This window comes from Heloderma suspectum, chromosome 6 (genome assembly GCF_057233095.1).
Source record: "Heloderma suspectum isolate Gila_16-S chromosome 6, 16-S_ref, whole genome shotgun sequence".
Lineage (NCBI taxonomy): Eukaryota > Metazoa > Chordata > Lepidosauria > Squamata > Helodermatidae > Heloderma > Heloderma suspectum.
Window position 1 is genome coordinate 73,545,928 of NC_139463.1, and position 17,769 is coordinate 73,563,696.

General features: G+C 47.2%; 1 protein-coding gene across 2 annotated transcripts; it reads right to left on the minus strand.

The window, feature by feature from the left end:
- Positions 1–1,216: 1,216 nt before the first annotated feature.
- On the minus strand, positions 1,217–15,913 carry MEOX1 (mesenchyme homeobox 1). Of its 2 annotated transcripts, XM_084808288.1 has the most exons (4): positions 15,450–15,913; positions 6,583–6,602; positions 5,479–5,627; positions 1,217–1,339 (listed from the first exon to the last, which is right to left on the minus strand). In XM_084808288.1, the coding sequence occupies exons 1-4, from the start codon at positions 15,911–15,913 to the stop codon at positions 1,217–1,219; spliced, it is 756 nt and encodes a 251-aa protein (XP_084664414.1). The 2 variants fall into 2 exon arrangements, with proteins under 2 accessions (XP_084664414.1, XP_084664413.1); XM_084808287.1 differs by lacking the exon at positions 6,583–6,602 and having other exon boundaries at positions 5,479–5,678; positions 15,454–15,913.
- Positions 15,914–17,769: the final 1,856 nt, after the last annotated feature.

Consider the following 17,769-nt stretch of genomic DNA (forward strand, 5'->3'; position numbering starts at 1 on the left):
TGCAGAGAAATCTTCAGTTGCTTACTTCCTGTGCAAGGCTGGGCTGTCCACCTTTCGGTTTTGCCTTTAAAGTGGGGATGGAGAACCTGTGGCTGTCCAGATGTTGTTGGACTCCAGTTCCCATCCACCCCAGCCAGCATGGCCAACAGTCAGGAATAATGAGAGTTGGAGTGAGGCCAACAATATCTGGAGGGCCACAGGTTCCCCTCCCCTTCTGTAAAGCACTGCATGGATCATGCATTTATCATTCAATTCATCACCCAATTATTTTTTTTTAAGAAAGCTTTTGTTTTAAGTGCAAAACTGCTCCAGTGATTGGTCATGTAAAACTTTCTTAGTGACATCACAGGGGGCTAGCCAATCAGCACCGTGGATAGCCGGCATCTGCTTCGGACTTGCAGTACTATTGTTGCTGCTGCTGTTGTTTTCAGAATTTGAGCTTGGAGAGGACACAGCTTCCAAGTGGGAGGCATTGCTCCAAAAAATTGATTGATTGATTGATTGATTGATTGTATTTTTATCTGCTCCTCAGCCAAAAAAGGCTCCCGGAGCAGCTTACAATCAATGAACAAAGGAGACAGTTATGTCTTCTTCACCCTAGAATCCTTGGGAATCCACCTCTGCACATTTTTGTTCCATTTTCCCTTTTGGTCACATGAAAACACACACAAAGTAACTCAGTCCCAGAAAAGAGAGAGTCCAGATGCAAGGCCAGCTCCTGGTTTCTGAGGACCCTTGGGCAAGACACCCTCAATGCACTCCCTCCCTCTGTGAGTCCACCTTCTCACCACATTGCCATCAGCTGCTATTGCTCCTCTTCTTCCTTCTCATTCTTGCCATCACTTGTTTGCTTGACAGGCAGAGAGCCAGTGAGCAAGGAGGCCGTGGCATCTCCTGCTCCTCCTGCTCACCACCGTCGTTGTCAGGGCCAGAGCGAGAGGCAGGTGGACAAACAGATTGCAATAGTGAAGAGGAGGAGCAAATCCAGGGGGCTCTTGCCAAGGACGTGGGACCTTGACAGGTGCCCAACCATGCTTACCCTTGGCGCCAGCCCTATCCAGATGTAAAGCAAAGCCAGGTCTTTTTTGAAACTGCTCTTTCCACCTTCCTCGGTCAAAGTCACATTCTAAAGTCCCAGGGGGAGAAAATATGACCTGGGCTGACAGTGGTACACCAAAAGCTTGGTCCAGACCTTCTGAGTCACCCCAGAAGAGAGCTATTCTGAGCTTGGGGAGGCAGCAGAGTCCACGTCCTCCATGATATGGTCCTGGGGTGACGCTGGCTGTCCACCCTTCACACGCTTCCATTTCATCCTGCGATTCTGAAACCAGACTTTGACCTGCACGAAAAGAGGGAAGAGGCTTACGCTGAGCTTACATACGATCCACAGGAAAGCTGATATTTCTGTGGATAGTTACCCGGAGTCACGCTAGGTATGACCAAACTGAGGGAGCCACAGTGGATGGCTGTGAGGTTTGCTCTGTTCTGCTCTGAGATCAGTGGCCTCAACCTGTGAGAAGGGACCATTTGAATTTGTATTGTGGTTTTAAAGTTGTTTTGTATTGTTTTATTGATGTGTTCGTACCTCGCCCTGGGACTGTCAGGTGAAAGGCATGCTATGAATCGAAAGAATAATTAATTAATTAATTAATTATTAATCTAATTGATTAATTAATCTAAAGAATAATTGGTGAATTGATTAACTGACTGATTGATTGATTGATTGGGCTTCCTTTATGGCTGGAGATATGGCTGGCAGGAGGAGACTCGATGAGAAGCAAAATCTCTTCACTTTGGCAAGGAAAACGGAAAGACCTCATGGATAGATGACAGGATTGGCTCCAGGTTTGAGAGGGACCCTCACCCCTGCCCAGCCCTGACAGTCAGCCCTGTCAGTCTTACCTGTTTATGGTAGCAGCACTCTGAGCACCACCAGGTAGCTCCTCCTTGAAATTCCCAGGATGCCCCCAGATCAACACTAGGTTGGGAGCATTGTGGGAAATGAAAAGGGTGGTTAGATGCTCAGAGTGCCAGGACTGAAAAATGGAGCAGCCAATTCATCGTCGCCAAAAAAGAGGAAATGCACCCACAAAAACAGAGGACAGAGATATGCATATCATTACCATGTGCTAATTTATATACATAGGCACACATTTAGAAAGAATGGCTATAATTTAACTAGAAATACAATTCATCTCTCCCTAGTGGGGAAGACTGTGACCAGGTGACCTGTTTGCCTACTCAGCCTGCTGTCCAGGGGCTAAGTATTGAGGGACAACTTCAGGGCTCTCTCTTCTCATGGTTCTTTATCTTTAAACTGGACTGGGACAGCCTTTCAAATAGAGGATGCCTTCAAAACAGAGGACCGTTCTCTGTGAAGTAGGACAGATGGCTATCTTACCCCAAACACAAAAGTAAGGTGGGGTCAGCAGTGGGCCCAGCGAGGGCACTGGAGCCAGGCGGCTGCCCAAGGATATCAGGCGCTGGCCCTGTTAGATCATTCCAGAACCAGCTTGGCTTTCCCCTGCCAGGCATTAGGCTGCTCAGGGAAGAAGGCTTGAGCTGTGTCCATCCGGTGCACTGAACTCCTGACCAATCATACGGGAAGAAAGGGTTAAACACCCTCTCCCCCAGCACTGCTCTGCCCCCAATCAACCTGTGAGAAGGGACCATTTGAATTTTTATCATGGTTTTAAAGTTGTTTTGTATTGTTTTATTGATATGTCGTACCTCGCCAATCAAAATTGGAGATGCAGCCCCTGCCTGGTTTATACACACACGCGTGCACACATGCGTGTGCGCACACACACATGCACACACATATATCCAGTCACAGATTCCCCACCTCACGTCATGCATTGGTCCTGGGTGAAGGAAGAGGTGGCTGTCTTTGAAAAGATCCAGCTGTTTCTACACAGAAGGCCTGAGCAGTAGCCTCAAGCTGTGCCAGAACCATTTATATGCTGTTTCTTTCTACCGTCCCATGACAGCAGCAGCAGCAGCAGCAGCAGCCGCAGCAAAATGAATATTGCTTTTTCTAGCAGTAATGTAACACCAAAGGCTTAAACTTTAAACCCTGCAGTGGAATGTTACAGCAACAGCCAGCGCTAAACTTCCGGTGTGCTTGCACCTGAGGAAAGGGCAGGCACCTGTTCTGAAGAGTGCTGAAGGTGCGCACTTCCTTGAGCGTAGCTTGAGTGCATCCAGCACACTTTTGTTGCATCTGTTCTGGTGCATTCGTTTCCAGGGCAGAGAATTTCTGTTCACTTCCATCACACTTAGGGTCAAACTACACGTTATGTTAATCACATTGCATGTAGGTGAGGAGCGAGAGCATGGGAGAGAGAGAATGCGGCGGGTGTCTGTACATTAAGGAGAAAAGGCGCACCCTTACCAGGCTTTCTTCTGGAGTCTTTCTGTGTTCACTAAGGGCTTCTTTGATGGCGACCAACGGCAACCCCATGATTTAGGATTGAAAACTTCTCCTCTTGGCAGTGCTCCATAAGGTTCAATGAAACAGCATCATCTAGTGGCTGTATTATAGCGCAACACTGACTTTGCACACTGGGGATATCCCACGATATCCCACGATAATTTAAAATAGTGCATTATCTCTGATCTTTTAAAAAGTGAGATTACAGGGGGAAGGCGCGGGAGACATCCTGGAAGTTGACGTCGTCATGTAAAGGACCCACAAACTTCCATGAGTAGCCAATCACAAGAGTGCAATAAATCCCTTGTGTGGAGAAGCCCATGGATGATAAATAGATCGATATTTTACTCTAGAGTAAGCGGACGTGGCCCTGATTAGGATCAGGACCACCACACCACTGGGAGGGGATGATAAAATCTTCCCCTCATTCCCAGTGCTGGAGTTAAATAAAGAAAAACAGTCTCCATTACCATCAATGGAGGCTTACCCTCCTTTTTTTTAACACTCCCCCCTCAAGAGAGGGGATTTGGGGGGAGGGATGGGGGGACAAGTTTCATCCTCCCCTCCTAGTGCACAGTAGTGGACCAAACACTCTTATTAGACTAGAAAACAAAAAGGTGGTCCTTAGCAACATGCTACACAATTAACGTAATGTGTCGTTTGAGACTTGGAACGTTCTGTGTGCCTTCAGCCCTAGTTTCGCCTAGCTCTCAGGGGCAGGAAAAGCAGGCGGGACTGTATGGCTCAGTGGCAGAGCACAGGCTTTGCAAGCGGAAGGTCACCAGTTCTAACCCTCGCTTCTCCAGCTCAAAGGATCAGTAGCAGAAGATGGGAAAGACCCTGCCTGGGACCAGGGGGAGCGGCTGCCAGTTAGAGTAGACTATGTTGGGCTAGAGGGACAAAGGGTGTGACCTGATATAAATGACTTAGATGTCATACAGGAGCAGTTTTTCCATGTGTTTTTGTGTTTTTACTGAAATGTGTGTGATGGGGGGGAGGGGCTGCCGATTTAATTGGAAAAGCAGCAGAGATGGAAGAGGAGTTGCTTAAGCCTTCCCCCCAACAGACCATTTTTCTGGTCAAATTCACCCTCCCCAACAGTTTTTTCCTTCATACACAAAACCAATGATCCCATCTCATATAGGAACATAAGAAGCTGCCTTACACTTAGGAATGTCGGAGAAATCTGCAATGGATTGAAATGAGTTTGGATTCCTATAAATCCGACCTGCAGAGTCCACAGTAGAGTGGCTTTTCCAGAGTCGTGCGGATTCCTCAGACTTGCGGACTGGCTTTTTGCTTTTGGGGGGGATTTGAGCAATTTCATTCGTTTGCAAATGCATACTTGCACTAATGCGTACTTGCCCTAATGCCCACTTACAGAACTACGCATTAGCACAAGTGTGCATTTGCAAACAAATGAAATTTTAGTAAAAAAAAAAATAAATCCGATTCCATCAATGAGTAGACGACAGACCAACAGACGCTCGACAATCCACAGACTGCAGACGGAACGGATTTAACTAAGTCCGTACATCCCTACTTATACCAGGCCAAACCATTGGTCCATCTGTTTCAGATTGTCCACACCAGGGGTGGGGAACGTGTGGCCCACCAGACATTGTTTGATTCCAAATCCCATCAGCCCCAGCCAGAACAGCCAATAGCCAGGGATGATGGGAGTTGTAGTCTGACAACACCTTCAGAGTGATACATTTCCCCACTCCTGTTCTACACATTGGCTGGCAGTGGCAGCAGCTCTCAGGGCTTCCCAGTCCTACCTGGAGATGCCAGGGATTGAACCTGGGACCTTGTGCATGCAAAGCAAGGGAGATGTGGGACTTTTTTCTGTCTAAACATGCATAGGATTGTGCCCTAAGTAAAGTCATGCACCTGAACATCTAAGGGAGGAGGTGGAGGCCCTATAAGACCGTGAAGTCCAGAGTCTAAAATTACCTAACTGCACCACTGTGTCTAGGCATTGTGGCCCAAGCAGACGGGGGCATGGCACAGCCGGAGGGGCTGCGAGTGGGCAGAAGCTTCACCTGTCTTTCCGTCAAGTCAAGGTTGACCGCAATCTCGTATCTCCGGAGCCGCGTCAGGTAGTTGTGGTGTGCAAATTCTGCCTCCAGCTCCCGCAGCTGGTCCTTGGTGAACGCGGTGCGCTCTTTCCGCGCTTTGGCGCTGTTGGCATCTGCTTTCGTGGCGGCAGAGGTGGAGCTGCTGCCGCCTGCGTCCTGGCTCTCTGCAAGAGGAGGAGAGCACAAACGTTGCTTATGCAAGCAAAGCAAACCCATCAGGAGAAGGGAATAACTGGGCACGGCTCAAAAATGGAAAGATCCAGCAATCCCTCACGTTAGGCATTCAGCAGGGCCTAACATTTTTGTAGTTGGCTGGTTTAGCAACTGACTAGAATTTATTTTAGACCATGACTCCCTGTCCGCACATAATGACAAGACAGGAATCAGGCACAGTGAAAGTGAATGCTGGTTTATTCTTTCTCCCAGCTGCATGGGAGGAAGAGGTGGGAGGGGAGCATGTGAGCTGCTTGGGATCCTTTCTGCTCCTGCACGTAACCTTAAACCATGGTTTAGCATTACATGCAAACCATCCCACTTTTTCCTATATGGAGATTATCTTCATATAGGATAAGCATCTTGTGTGAAATGCCTTTAATAGACGAATCCTTAAATATGACATTTGATACCAGAACAGCACTTGCTGGAATCTCAACAAAAATCCATGATCTGTATCAGGATAATTACCAAAAAAAAAAAGCCAAATGAAATACCATGAGTGGCTGGTAATAACACATTGAGGGTTGAATCCAGATTTAGTCATACTCAGAGTAGACCCACTGAAATCAATGGGACTTCAGTTAGTCATGACTAATTTAAGTCCTATTCATTTTAATGGGACTAATCTGATTATGGCTAAATCTGGATCCAACCCTGAAAGTTTTATGCTAGAGAAACCTTATAGTTCCATGAACTTTAAAACAAATAGACATGGAATGCTGAGAAAGGCATTAACTACCAGCTGACATCAGCTGAGTTTATCTGGGCCTGATGTATTTTTAAAGGTTGATGGTTCTGTTTAAAAAGGGCTTTAAAAAACTCTTCTATTAACTCTTAAAAAAAAATCACTGCCTTTGGCTCGGTTTTTTTGGCTCCAGATTGTATCCAGAAAAGAATCTGAAGACTACTTAATACAGATTAGAGTAATTTCATACATGCCACTTGAAATGCTTTTGAGCCTCTCTCCTGCTGTTGGATGGCCATGATGTATGAAAGACAGAAATGCCATTTTAAAGGCATGTATAAGGGTTTTTTAATCAGTCAATGGCCATGTAAAAAGGTCAATTTCAAACTGCTTTCAATATTCCTGTGTTTTTTGTGTCACCTGTGAATAGATGCCTTCGGCCTGGAGTGCATTTCAAGTCCTCCAAAAGTTATACACATTTGGGAAAGGCTCTTTTCACATTTTAACTTCTCTCTCTATGTGAAGCGTCCCTTTCGTCATTATTAACATCCTTTACCCAATTTCTCTTCCTTTTCTGTTATCATGGGCATCTAGGGCATGGGGGAGGGGAGGAAACTGCATTATTTATTTATTTACTTTATATCCTACCTTCCAAAAATGGCACTCAGGGTGGCTAACCATAAAATCCTTATCGAAAACAAAATCTTAATTAAAGCATAACAAACAAAGAAATGAAAAACACAATTAAAAACATAACAATAAAATAAATAAACGCCATCAACCAATTAAAAACCGCTACAGTAACAGACCAGCTTATATGCAAAAGGCCAGCCTGAATAAAAATGTCTTTGCCTGACAACGAAAGGACAACAGAGAGGGAATCAACCCAACCTCACTCTACAGGGAGTTTCAGAGCCTGGGAGCAGCCACCAAGAAGGCCCTGAGCTCTTTGCAGAAAGGGTGAGATAAAAATGTAATAAATCATAGGGCATGCAAATGCATGTCCCTTTGTAGGTACCCCCTTCCCTAAAATAAACCAGCCTTTATCTCTTCAATCTTGTCAGTTTCACTTGAGATCAAAGATGATGATTGGTGAAGGAACCTTTCTCAGGCTGGTGTCCTCCAGATGATTTGAAGTACAATTCCCAGCATCCCTGGCCATTGGCCACTCTGGATGGCCAGATGGGAGGCACCACTCTGTTCATCATCAGTACAGTATCTCACATATTCCAGGATTGAGGCCCAGCATCCAGAAAAACAGGATCTGACTCATATTAAGCCCTGATCGTGGGAGAGGTTGCTCCTGCCTCCGCAGAACGCAACTCTAACATAAGACAGGGCCTGGATGCGAGCCGGGATTCCTGCCTAAAGGAAATTGTCGACTCAGCCTCAAATGTTTTAGGCCTCACACGGGGGCTCGTTGGCTGCAGTTTCCTGGCCTGGGATACAAGTCTGGATTAAATGATCCAACTGTTCCTGCTATCTAGCCTTCAAACACCCCGAAAATGACTGCATGCATTTCAGTCCAGGAAAAAGAATGGAACTTTGGAAGAAACAAAAGAAGCTGCTGTACACCATGTCTAACCCAAGGACAGCACATGAGGAGAGGGAGGTTCCATCAGAGTGCTCTCCAGGGGCGGGGCAGGGGGCACATTCCATTGCTGGGCAGGGCCAATGTCAAAAAGGGGTGGAGCCAAGACACCAATGCTACCAGCATATTGTAGCTTAAAGCTCTGACTTCCAATAAGGAAGCCTCAGTAGGGTCAGTGTGGTGTAGTGGTTAGAGTGTTGGACTGGGACTCAGGAGACCCGGGTTCTCGTCCCCACTCGGCCATGAACCTCACTAGGTAATTCTGGGCCAGACACTGCCTCTCAGCCTAGCGGGGTTGTTGTGAGGGTAAAATGGAGAGGAAGAGGACTATGTGAGCTGCTTGGGCTTCCTCAGAAGAGGAAAAAAAGGCAGGACAAAAATGTAATAAGTAAATAAAAGTGTCATCTTTTAAAATGTGGAAAACCTGTGCCAAAGCCAAGAAGTCACCAGATGGTTGGATTTGGCCCCTGGGACTGAGCTTCTGCACTCCTGTGCTATCCAAACTGTTTGTTTATTTATTTATTTACAAGACTGACATCCGGTAAAATTCCTGAGCAGCAAACCATAAAAAGGAAGAAAAAAGAACCAAAGTACAGAACTAAAACCTTGAAAATCAAATTATGCCAAGAAAACCATGGCTGGTTAGTCAGAAAAGGCTTGTTAAATCAAACTGTCTTACGCAGGTGTTGACCGCAAAACGAGGTCGGTGCCTGCCTGGCATCAGGAGGGAGGGACTTCCACAGAGCGGGAGCAAATTTACTGAAGGCTTTGCAAGGCCAGCCCAAGATATTTTGTTGCCTGAGGCAAAGAACAAGATGGTGCCGCCGCCCATTCCATGTACAAAAGCTGACTGGACTTTATATTAAAGCTTTCTTCATCACTGGTGATGGAACAGCATCCTCTGCCACACCTGAAGGCAGCAGGCTAGCTTGGGGGGGCACAGGGCAGGCTGTGTGGCACACACAACTCTCTCCTCCGACACCTTGCTGCCATCTCTCAGCATCTGCCACCAGAAGCAATGACCTCACTCTGCCTAATGGTAGGGCCGGCCCTGAGGCTTTGCTAAAAGCGGACTCCAAACAGACCGCGGGTCAATGCGGAAACACCAGGAGTGCCTCTTCTGATGACGTCAGTGACCGGGCAGCCTGGTAAGGGAGAAGGCGCTTTCTCAGAAATACTGGTCCCAAATTGTTGAAGGCTTTATACACCAATAACAAAACCTGAAACTGCCACTTCCGGACCAGCCTTAAGGGCAGCCCCACATACAGCATGTTGCGGTAATCCGGAGGTTCCACACCGCTGCGCTGCCCAAACCATTGAACTGGACAAGCCACAGACTGAACCTGGGACCTTCTTTATGCCAAGCAGATGCCCTCCCACTGAACAGGGGCTCCCCCACTAACGTCGGCTGTGCCCTGCCCTAGCGCAGAAGAGCTCTTAAGGCACCCAGAGCGGAAAACCAAAGCCACATGGTAAAGGGCCTTCCCTGGATGCCAGCAGAGGAGCTGATGGTTTTCGACTCTGAAAAGAATGAGGTGCTTTGCTTATTTATGATGAACATCTATTTTTTTATTTTTTTATTTATTTACAATATTTATATAGCACTCCATATCCAGAACAGATTTCAGAGCGGTGAACACAAAAAAATAAAACAGTGAGGGTGCAATCCTGTGCGTGTTTAGGCAGAAAAAAGTTCTACAACTCCCAGAATTTCCCAGCCAGCATAGCTGGGAGTTGTGGGACTTTTTTCTGCCTAAACACACATAGGATTGCACCTTAAAAGAATACAAAGATTAAGATACCACATTACAATTGTGCTTGTTTAAAAACACGATGCCAATAAAAACCGTGACTGGTCAATTAAGGAACGCCTCCTGGAACAGTGCTGTTTTCAGGAGGCGCTGGAAGCAATGCAGTGTTGGTGCCTACCCGACCTCTAGGGGCAGGGAGTTCCAAAGAAAGGGGGCCACCACGCTGAAGGCTCTTCTCCGGGTGGACTCCAGTCATAGAATCATAGAATCATAGAGTTGGAAGGGCCTATAAGACCATCGAGTCCAACCCGCTGCTCAGTGCAGGAAGCCTGATTGCCAGGCGGTCTCCCATCCAAGTACTAACCAGGACTGACCTGGCTTAGCTTACGAGATCAGACAAGATCAGGCACATCCAGCCCTTTGCTCGCTTCTTTGGGCCATAGGTCCACGTGGAACGACCAGGAGCATTTATATGCCACTTTGTCAAAGTGGAAAGGTGGGGTACAAATCCAGACGACACCCACACTCACAAAAGCAAACAAACAAAGCTGCAAGGCAAAATGCAGACTGGACTTCCCCAAATGGCATGGAAGGAACAGATGTTTTCCAAGGGCACCTCCCTGGCACGCTGTTGTTTAATTGCTGGAGAAGCTGCACGGCGTGCACGCATTCACATTTCTGTGCCAATTTGAAACTCAGGTATGGCAATTTTGCCATCTGCATCTAGGAACTGTGTTAGTTTGTTGCAGCAAAAACAACAAAGAGGGTTAGATCCAGATTTAGTGATGCTTAGAGAAGCATTGATTTCAGTGGGTCTACTCTGAGCATGATTAAGTCTGGATCCAACCCAGAGTCTTGTGGCTCCTTAAAAACTAACACATTTATTGTGGCGTGAACTTTCATAAAGTCATAGATCCACTTCATCAGATCCATGACGTGTTATCCTGAGTTTCAGGTATCTATGCACATAGTTGGTATGGGGACAGCAGAGGCTGGTGGCTCTGATGTCAGTGGGGCAGTGAAACCACTCTGGGTTTCAGTCAGAACTCTAAAGGAGCTATCCAAAGTGCCGAACCCCATCCTCAAGATGGGTCCAGCACCTCGGATGGCTCCTTTAGAGTTCTGGCTGGTTCTGACTGAAACCCAGAATGGATTTACTGCCCCACCGAAATCGGAGCCACCAGCCTCCACTGCTCTAGTCCTCAAAAGCTGATGCCGTAATAAATTTGGTAGTCTCTAATGTGCCACAAGACTAACCTTTGGAGGCAAGATGTTATTGCTCGGATATAATTGTACCAGTTTGGAGAGGGTCATATACCCCCAGATTTTATTTATTTATTATAAATATTTATAGGCTGCCTATCAAGGTGGTTTACATGATAAAATCATCACCAAACAAATACAAAGTCCGTATAAATAATCACAAGTTCAGATTGTCTAAAACCAATGATAAGATAATAAAAATGCAGCTATAATTTAAAATATTTCATTTGAAAACCTGGGCCGACTTCAAATGGATTGTGTCAAGCAGGTGCAAACAGCCAGGTCATTAAAGCCTGTTTCAAAGCACACAGTAAGGGGGCTAAATTAATTTCCTGTGAGACGGAGTTCCATAATAATGGGGCCAGCCTTGAAAAGGCTCTGTCTTTTGTTCCTGTCAGCCTGACGGACCTCACTGATGGACCCATGAGCAGGGCCTCAGAGGCTGATCTTAATGGCGGGGCAACGTGGGGGGGCCATGTGTCCTCTTTTACAGAGGATGGTCCTCTATTGAAGGGTGACCAGAGAACCATCCTCTATTGGAAGGCATCCTCTGTTTGAATGGCAGTTTAAAGATAAAGAACCATAAGGACTGTTGCCCCTCAACAGTTAGCACCTGAACAGCAGTCTGAACAGGCAGGAACAAGGGTCACGTGGCCACAGTCGTCCACACTGTGGTGAAGAGTTTTAACATTATTTCTTTATTACATTTCTATGCTGCCCCAAAGCCGAAGTTCTCTGGGCGGTTCACAAAAAATACACATCACAATACAAGATAATAAAAAGCATAATATAAAATTCTCTGACATACAAAATTTAAAACAATTTAAACAGGTAAAACATTTACAATAAAATACTGGACCTGATAGGAACAACTGACATAAATGCCCCATCATATGCTAAGACCTGGTGGGAACAGAGGACAGTCTTAACCTGGTGCCGAAAAGATGACTGTGTTGGTGCCAGGCAGATCTCAGTGGGCAGAGCATTCTACAATCAGGGGGCTACCACTGAGAAGGCTGTCTCCCTTGCTGCCACCTTCTGAGCATCCCATGGAGGAGGAACTCAGAGGAAGGCCTCTGATGTTGATCATAATGTCTGGGTAGGAGATATGTCCGGGTAGGAGATATCTCCGGGTAGGAGATATCATGGCTCCTGAGCCATGTAAGGCTATGTGCTGCTTTTCTATTAAACTATAATACTCATTTCTAAATTTGCATCTATTTGTATAATTAGCATATGCAAATTTTATGCAAATCACCATCCCTTTTGTCCTCTTTTTTGTGATCCATAAATGGCCATCCTACTGGGCAGGCTCATATGGGTGCAGGCAGTCCTTCAAAGAACCAGCTCCCAAGCTGGGCTTTAAAGTTAACGACCAGCATGCTGAACTGGGCCAGGAAGCCAGAACTGGTGTTATACATTCCTATTGCTTGGCCCCCACAAGCACCCAAGCAGCTGCTTTCTGACCCTGCTGAAGCTTCCAAACCGTCTTCAGGGGCAGCCCCACATACAGCGTATTACAGTAGTCCAGCCTGGATGTAACTAGGGCACGCCACGGAGAACTGTGGCAAGGCCCACTTTCTCCTGGTAGGAGATGCAGCGGGCGAAGCAACTGAAGCTTGTAAACGGCACTTCTAGACCACCGTGCCACCAGCTCATCTATTGATGGCATCAAGCCTGCTGTGGCAAGTGGGATTCCGATTCCATCCCATAGGGGGCACTGGAGGTGAGCAAGGAAGGGGACCAATGGAGAAATAGGGCCCTTCCCTTGAAGGGAAGCCATACAACACCTCCGGGTTGCAACCTGGCAACCTTACCTGGAATTGCTATGGGCTGGAGATGGTCACACTTCTACCTGGAGTCAGAGGTGTTCTTATTTTAGATAGTTCAGACATCAGCCTTCCTTTCTTCCTGGCTCAAAAGACAAGGTTTGTGTGTGTGTGGGGGGGGGGGGTAATTTAGACCTTGTGAAAATAGGGAGCCCCAGTTATCTCCGTGATGGGGCATGCTGAAGATGCTTATTTTAAAGCAGGAGTGGCAACTGTTATCAGGAGGAGGAAAACTCCCATTTCTAGAGCACTGCTTTCCAGGGATCTCTAACAGGGATACCTCAGCACCTTCCCAGGACTACAACTCCCAAGATTCTTTGGGGAAAGGCATGACATTTCCATGAGTTTCAAAGCAGCGCCTGTTTGTAGTGTATAAGATGTGCCCAGTTCCTTCGACACCGTATCAGCACCAGCCCAAAGCAGTGCAGGGTCATCTTCTCCCAGACAAACCATCTTGTTCTGAAATCAGAGGCCTTGCTGTGCTTCCCATTGCCATCAGAGGTCTGAATGGCTGGGATGTGGGACAGGGCCTTCTCTGTGGTGGGGCCCAGGTTGTGGAATTCCCTCCTGCCAAAAGACCCAATCTCCCCCGCCCTTTTTGGCATTTAGATGGACTGTTAAAAACCCTTTTTATTCCATGATGCATTCAGTTAATTTCCCTTCACCAGTGTTGCTTTAGCTCTGCCCTATACTGTGATGTTTAGTTTCTGTTCTTCATTATCCTATAAAAGCATTAAAAATGCTATTTTGGGCTGCATTAATAGAAGTATAGCTTTCAAATCACGTGAAGTACTAGTTCCCCTCTACTCAGCACTGGTTAGGCCTCATCTTTAGTAGTGTGTCCAGTTCTGGGCACCACACTTTGAGAAGGATGCAGACAAGCTGGAGAGGGTTCAGAGGAGGGCAATGAAGATGATCAGGGGACTGGAAACAAAGCCCTATGAAGAGAGACTGGAAGAACTGGGCATGTTTAGCCTTGAGAAGACTGAGGGGAGATATGATAGCGCTCTTCAAGTACTTGAAAGGTTGTCACAGAGAGGAAGGCCAGGATCTCTTCTTGATCATCCCAGAGTGCAGGTCATGGAGTAATGGGCTCAAGTGACAGGAAGCCAGATTCCGGCTGAACATCAGGAAAAACCTCCTGACTGCTAGAGCAATATGACAATGGAACCAATTCCCTAGGGAGATGGTGGGCTCTCCAACACTGGAGGCATTCAAGAGGAGGCTGGACAGCCATCTGTCAGGGATGCTTTGACTTGGATTCCTGCACCGAGCTGGGGGTTGGACTCGACGGTCTTGTAGGCCCCTTCCAACCCTACTGTTCATGATTCTATGATCCTTATGAATAATATTAGTAGTACTAGTAGTAGTGTGTGTGTGGGGGGTGCGCGCACGAGTGTATATATATAATAGATCAGCCTTCCCAAAACAAATGATGTCCAGATGTGTTCAACTACAACTCCCATTATCCCCTAGCCAGGCTGTCATAGACTGTTTTAGTTTACGTTGTGAACTGCTTTGATAACCTCTGGACCAAAAGGTGGGATAAAAATGAGCAATAAATAGGCAAACTAACTAACTCTGAAAGAGCAGGTCCGCAGTTTGTGGGTGCTCCTGGATCCATCTTTGTCACTGGAGGCCCAGGTGGCCTCGGTGGCCCGGAGCACCCATTACCAACTCCGGTTGCTGCACCAACTACGGCCATTTCTGGATAGGGATACCCTAGCCACGGTGATCCCTGCACTGGTAACCTCACGACTAGACTACTGCAATGCGCTCTGTGTGGGGCTGCCCTTGTGCATGGTTCAGAAGCTGCGGCTAGTGCAGAATGCAGTAGCGAGGGTGCTCACTGGGACACCCAGCTATGCTCACATAACATCTCTGTTAAAAGAACTGCACTGGCTGCCTATTCGCTACTAAGCCATGTATAAGGTTACGTTATTATTGTATAAGGCCCTAAACCACTTGGGAACAGAAAACCTAGCAGGCCGCCTTCCCTTATAAATACCCAGGTGACATCTAAGGTCATCAGAGGAGGCCTTGCTGGTCATTCCAAAACGAAAGGAATGTCGCCATGAAGAACCCTGATGGTGGGCCTTCTCCGTAGTGGCACCCACCCTCTGAAAAACCCTCCCATGTGCAGTTCAGGAGGCAAAAAATGTAGCATCTTTCAACTTGCCTCCTAAAAACACACCTTTTCACTCAGGCTTAACGATATGAATCATATCATAGAATCATAGAACAGTAGGGTTGGAAGGGGCCTACAAGCCCATCGAGTCCAACCCCCTGCTCAGTGCAGGAATCCAAGTCAGAGCATCCCTGACAGATGGCTGCCCAGCCTCGTCTTGAATGCCTCCAGCGTGGGAGAGCCCACCACCTCCCTGGGTAACTTTCCCTGGATTGTAACTGCTGTTGGGTTTTACTCTGGTTTTACGTGCTGCTTCTAAACTTTTACAGTCTTATATTAGGTTTTATCGTGTTGTATTTTATGGTTTTAATTGTTGTGAGCTGCCCAGAGAGCCCCGGCTGCTGGACAGCATAGAAATGTAATAAATAAATAAATAAATAAATGCCTTTGAGAGCAGCTATTTAAACTCCACCTACCTGCATTTCCGCGCTTCCTTCTGGATGTCTTTTTCTCCGCTTCGCTCGCCACGTTCCCTGCCCGGATGTAATCTGCGCTCGTGTCCATTGCACTGTCCACCGCGTTTGGGCTGCCGCTCTCGGACTCTCCTAATCCCAAAGCTAACTCGGTGGGCAGCTGCCTTCGTCCCTCCGATGTGGTAAAAGGCCAGGCAGGGAGCTGGCGCTGGAAGGAGGGGTGATGCTCTTCAAAAGCGTGTTCGTCCCGGGGCAGGCTTTGGGGGGCCGCAGCGAGGCAGGAGGTCGAGAAGTCCGAATAAGTGCCAAAGTCTGGCTTGTGGTGGAACGAAAAGGGGGCTTGTGGGTAATGGTGCGGCCCAGCGGTACCCCCAGCCTCAGCATGGGGGTTGCGCAGGCACCCCCAGAGTGCAGCAGTTGGGTGAGGATTTCTCATGCAGCTACCAGCAGCAGGTGAATCCATCTAGCAGCTTTCTATCATAGGATGCTCTTGAAGAAAATTGGGGCGGGGGGCGGGGAAGGAGCAAATAAAATAATCAATTTTTGGCAGGGGGTGAAAAACCCAGTCCCCTCCAGCTAAAAGACTCTCTAGCTTGCTGCTTTTGCTCTGTCATGGGTTTGTTGGTTTGGGAGGTCCGGCGAAACTCTCCTCAGCGTCGGCAGGGAAACTTCACATCTGTTGATCCTGACGCCGGGAGCTTTCTTGCTGTGAAGGTCCAGAAAACACTTTTTAAATACTTTGCCGGGGTGTGAGTGACAAGTTTAGGAAGGGAAATGTGAGAGAGAGGGGGACGGGAGGGAGGGTTTAACCTGCATGCACAACCCCTCCATCCAAAGCCAAGCATGCGACTATTAATCACCCGAAACCTTAGAGGCGCATCTAATGGGAACTGCAGATGGAGACTTTTAAAGAAACATTGTACTTTTTTTTTTTTTTAAGGGTGGGGAGAATGTACACACACACACACAACCACAAGGAGGGTTTAATGTTTCCTTCTCACACTCTGAAGTTATTTTTATTGCACAGTAAAGAAAGAAAACCCACGTTTTGGATTTGGGACAATAAAATTCTGCGCCAGATCCAGGAGCCAGCCCAAGGAGCATGAAAGGGACGAGATAAGAGAGGGAGAGAACCATGGTAAAGAGGTAGAGATATTTAAAATCTGACTCAAAAGTTGGAAGCTTGTGCGGACAGTGAAAGGGAACCAGCGCAAAAGACTTCAGGCAAGGGGTGACCTGATCAAAGCAGTGGGACAGAAATCCAAGTTGCTCCATAAACCAGTTTAGTCTCTAATGTGCTACAGAACTTTTGGTCTTTTGGCCGGAGGGGTATGTTTTGTGACCAATGGGATTTGCTGCTATATGTGTGTATTTCTTAATTACTTTCCCAGGGAGTCTTCCAAATAGCGATGGGCGAAATTACTGTTGTTATTTGTAATTTTCTCATCAAGCTTAGAATCCAGCATTAGAAATGTGGACTAAAGTTCTCTGTTATTCTGGGTTTTCAAATTATCTTCACATTTTTGGCACATGCGCATCACTGAAGCATATCATAAGACTGCAGCCTGTGTGATACGGTGTTCTTCGATGGAATACATCATGCTGCAACCTTCTGTGGTTGGCTGACATCACTGGTGCTTTGTTGACAGCAATCGACATCCAAGCATGCAGAAAGATGGCAGCGTTTGGCTGCTTAGGGCACAGTCCTATCAACTGCCCCCTCGGTGATTGGAAGCCCCCAAACCCAGAGTCATCCAATCATCCAATGCAGGGCAGGAGGAGCAGCGGAGGTGATCTTTGCTTTTCAGCCTGCCTAGCAAGAGCGCTTCAGAGGGGAGGGAAGGCGGCTGGAGGAGGCTCAGGATAAATTGTATCCTGACCTCTCTGGTCTCCCCCCCCCCCGCCACTCATTGTAATGCCCCTTTTCCTTCTCCTTCGAATTCGCTTTTCTGACCACAGAGGGCAGCCAGCACGGTTCTTTCCACGCTGGCTGTGTGGGGGCAGGGGAGGAGGGTCAGATCACCAACCGCCCTTCCGAGGTCAGAGCACTGTCTCTGACCTCAGAAGCGGGGAGCCAGAAACAATCCTATTGTCACATTTCTTCATCCTCTCCCTTCGCAATCAACACACTCCAAGATACCAGGCTTCAGGCTCACGACTTTATTAGTTAACAACCAGGTTCCTTACAAATGCAAATTCTAGGAAACTCTCAGGCTACAGAGGAAACAGCTGCTCCACACAATGACGAATAACAATAGAGGAGCCGAAGTGGAAGTTAGAGAAGTTGACGACAGTTTGAACAAGAACTTCCTGGCCAGA

Coding starts and splice junctions, on each gene's coding strand:
- MEOX1 (XM_084808287.1), bottom strand. CDS start 15,913: ATGGATTCACCTGCTGCTGGTAGCTGCATGAGAAATCCTCACCCAACT. Junction 5,679..15,453: donor AAGGAAGCGCGGAAATGCAG/GTAGGTGGAGTT, acceptor CTCCTCTTGCAG/AGAGCCAGGACGCAGGCGGC. Junction 1,340..5,478: donor TTGACTTGACGGAAAGACAG/GTGAAGCTTCTG, acceptor CTTTTCGTGCAG/GTCAAAGTCTGGTTTCAGAA.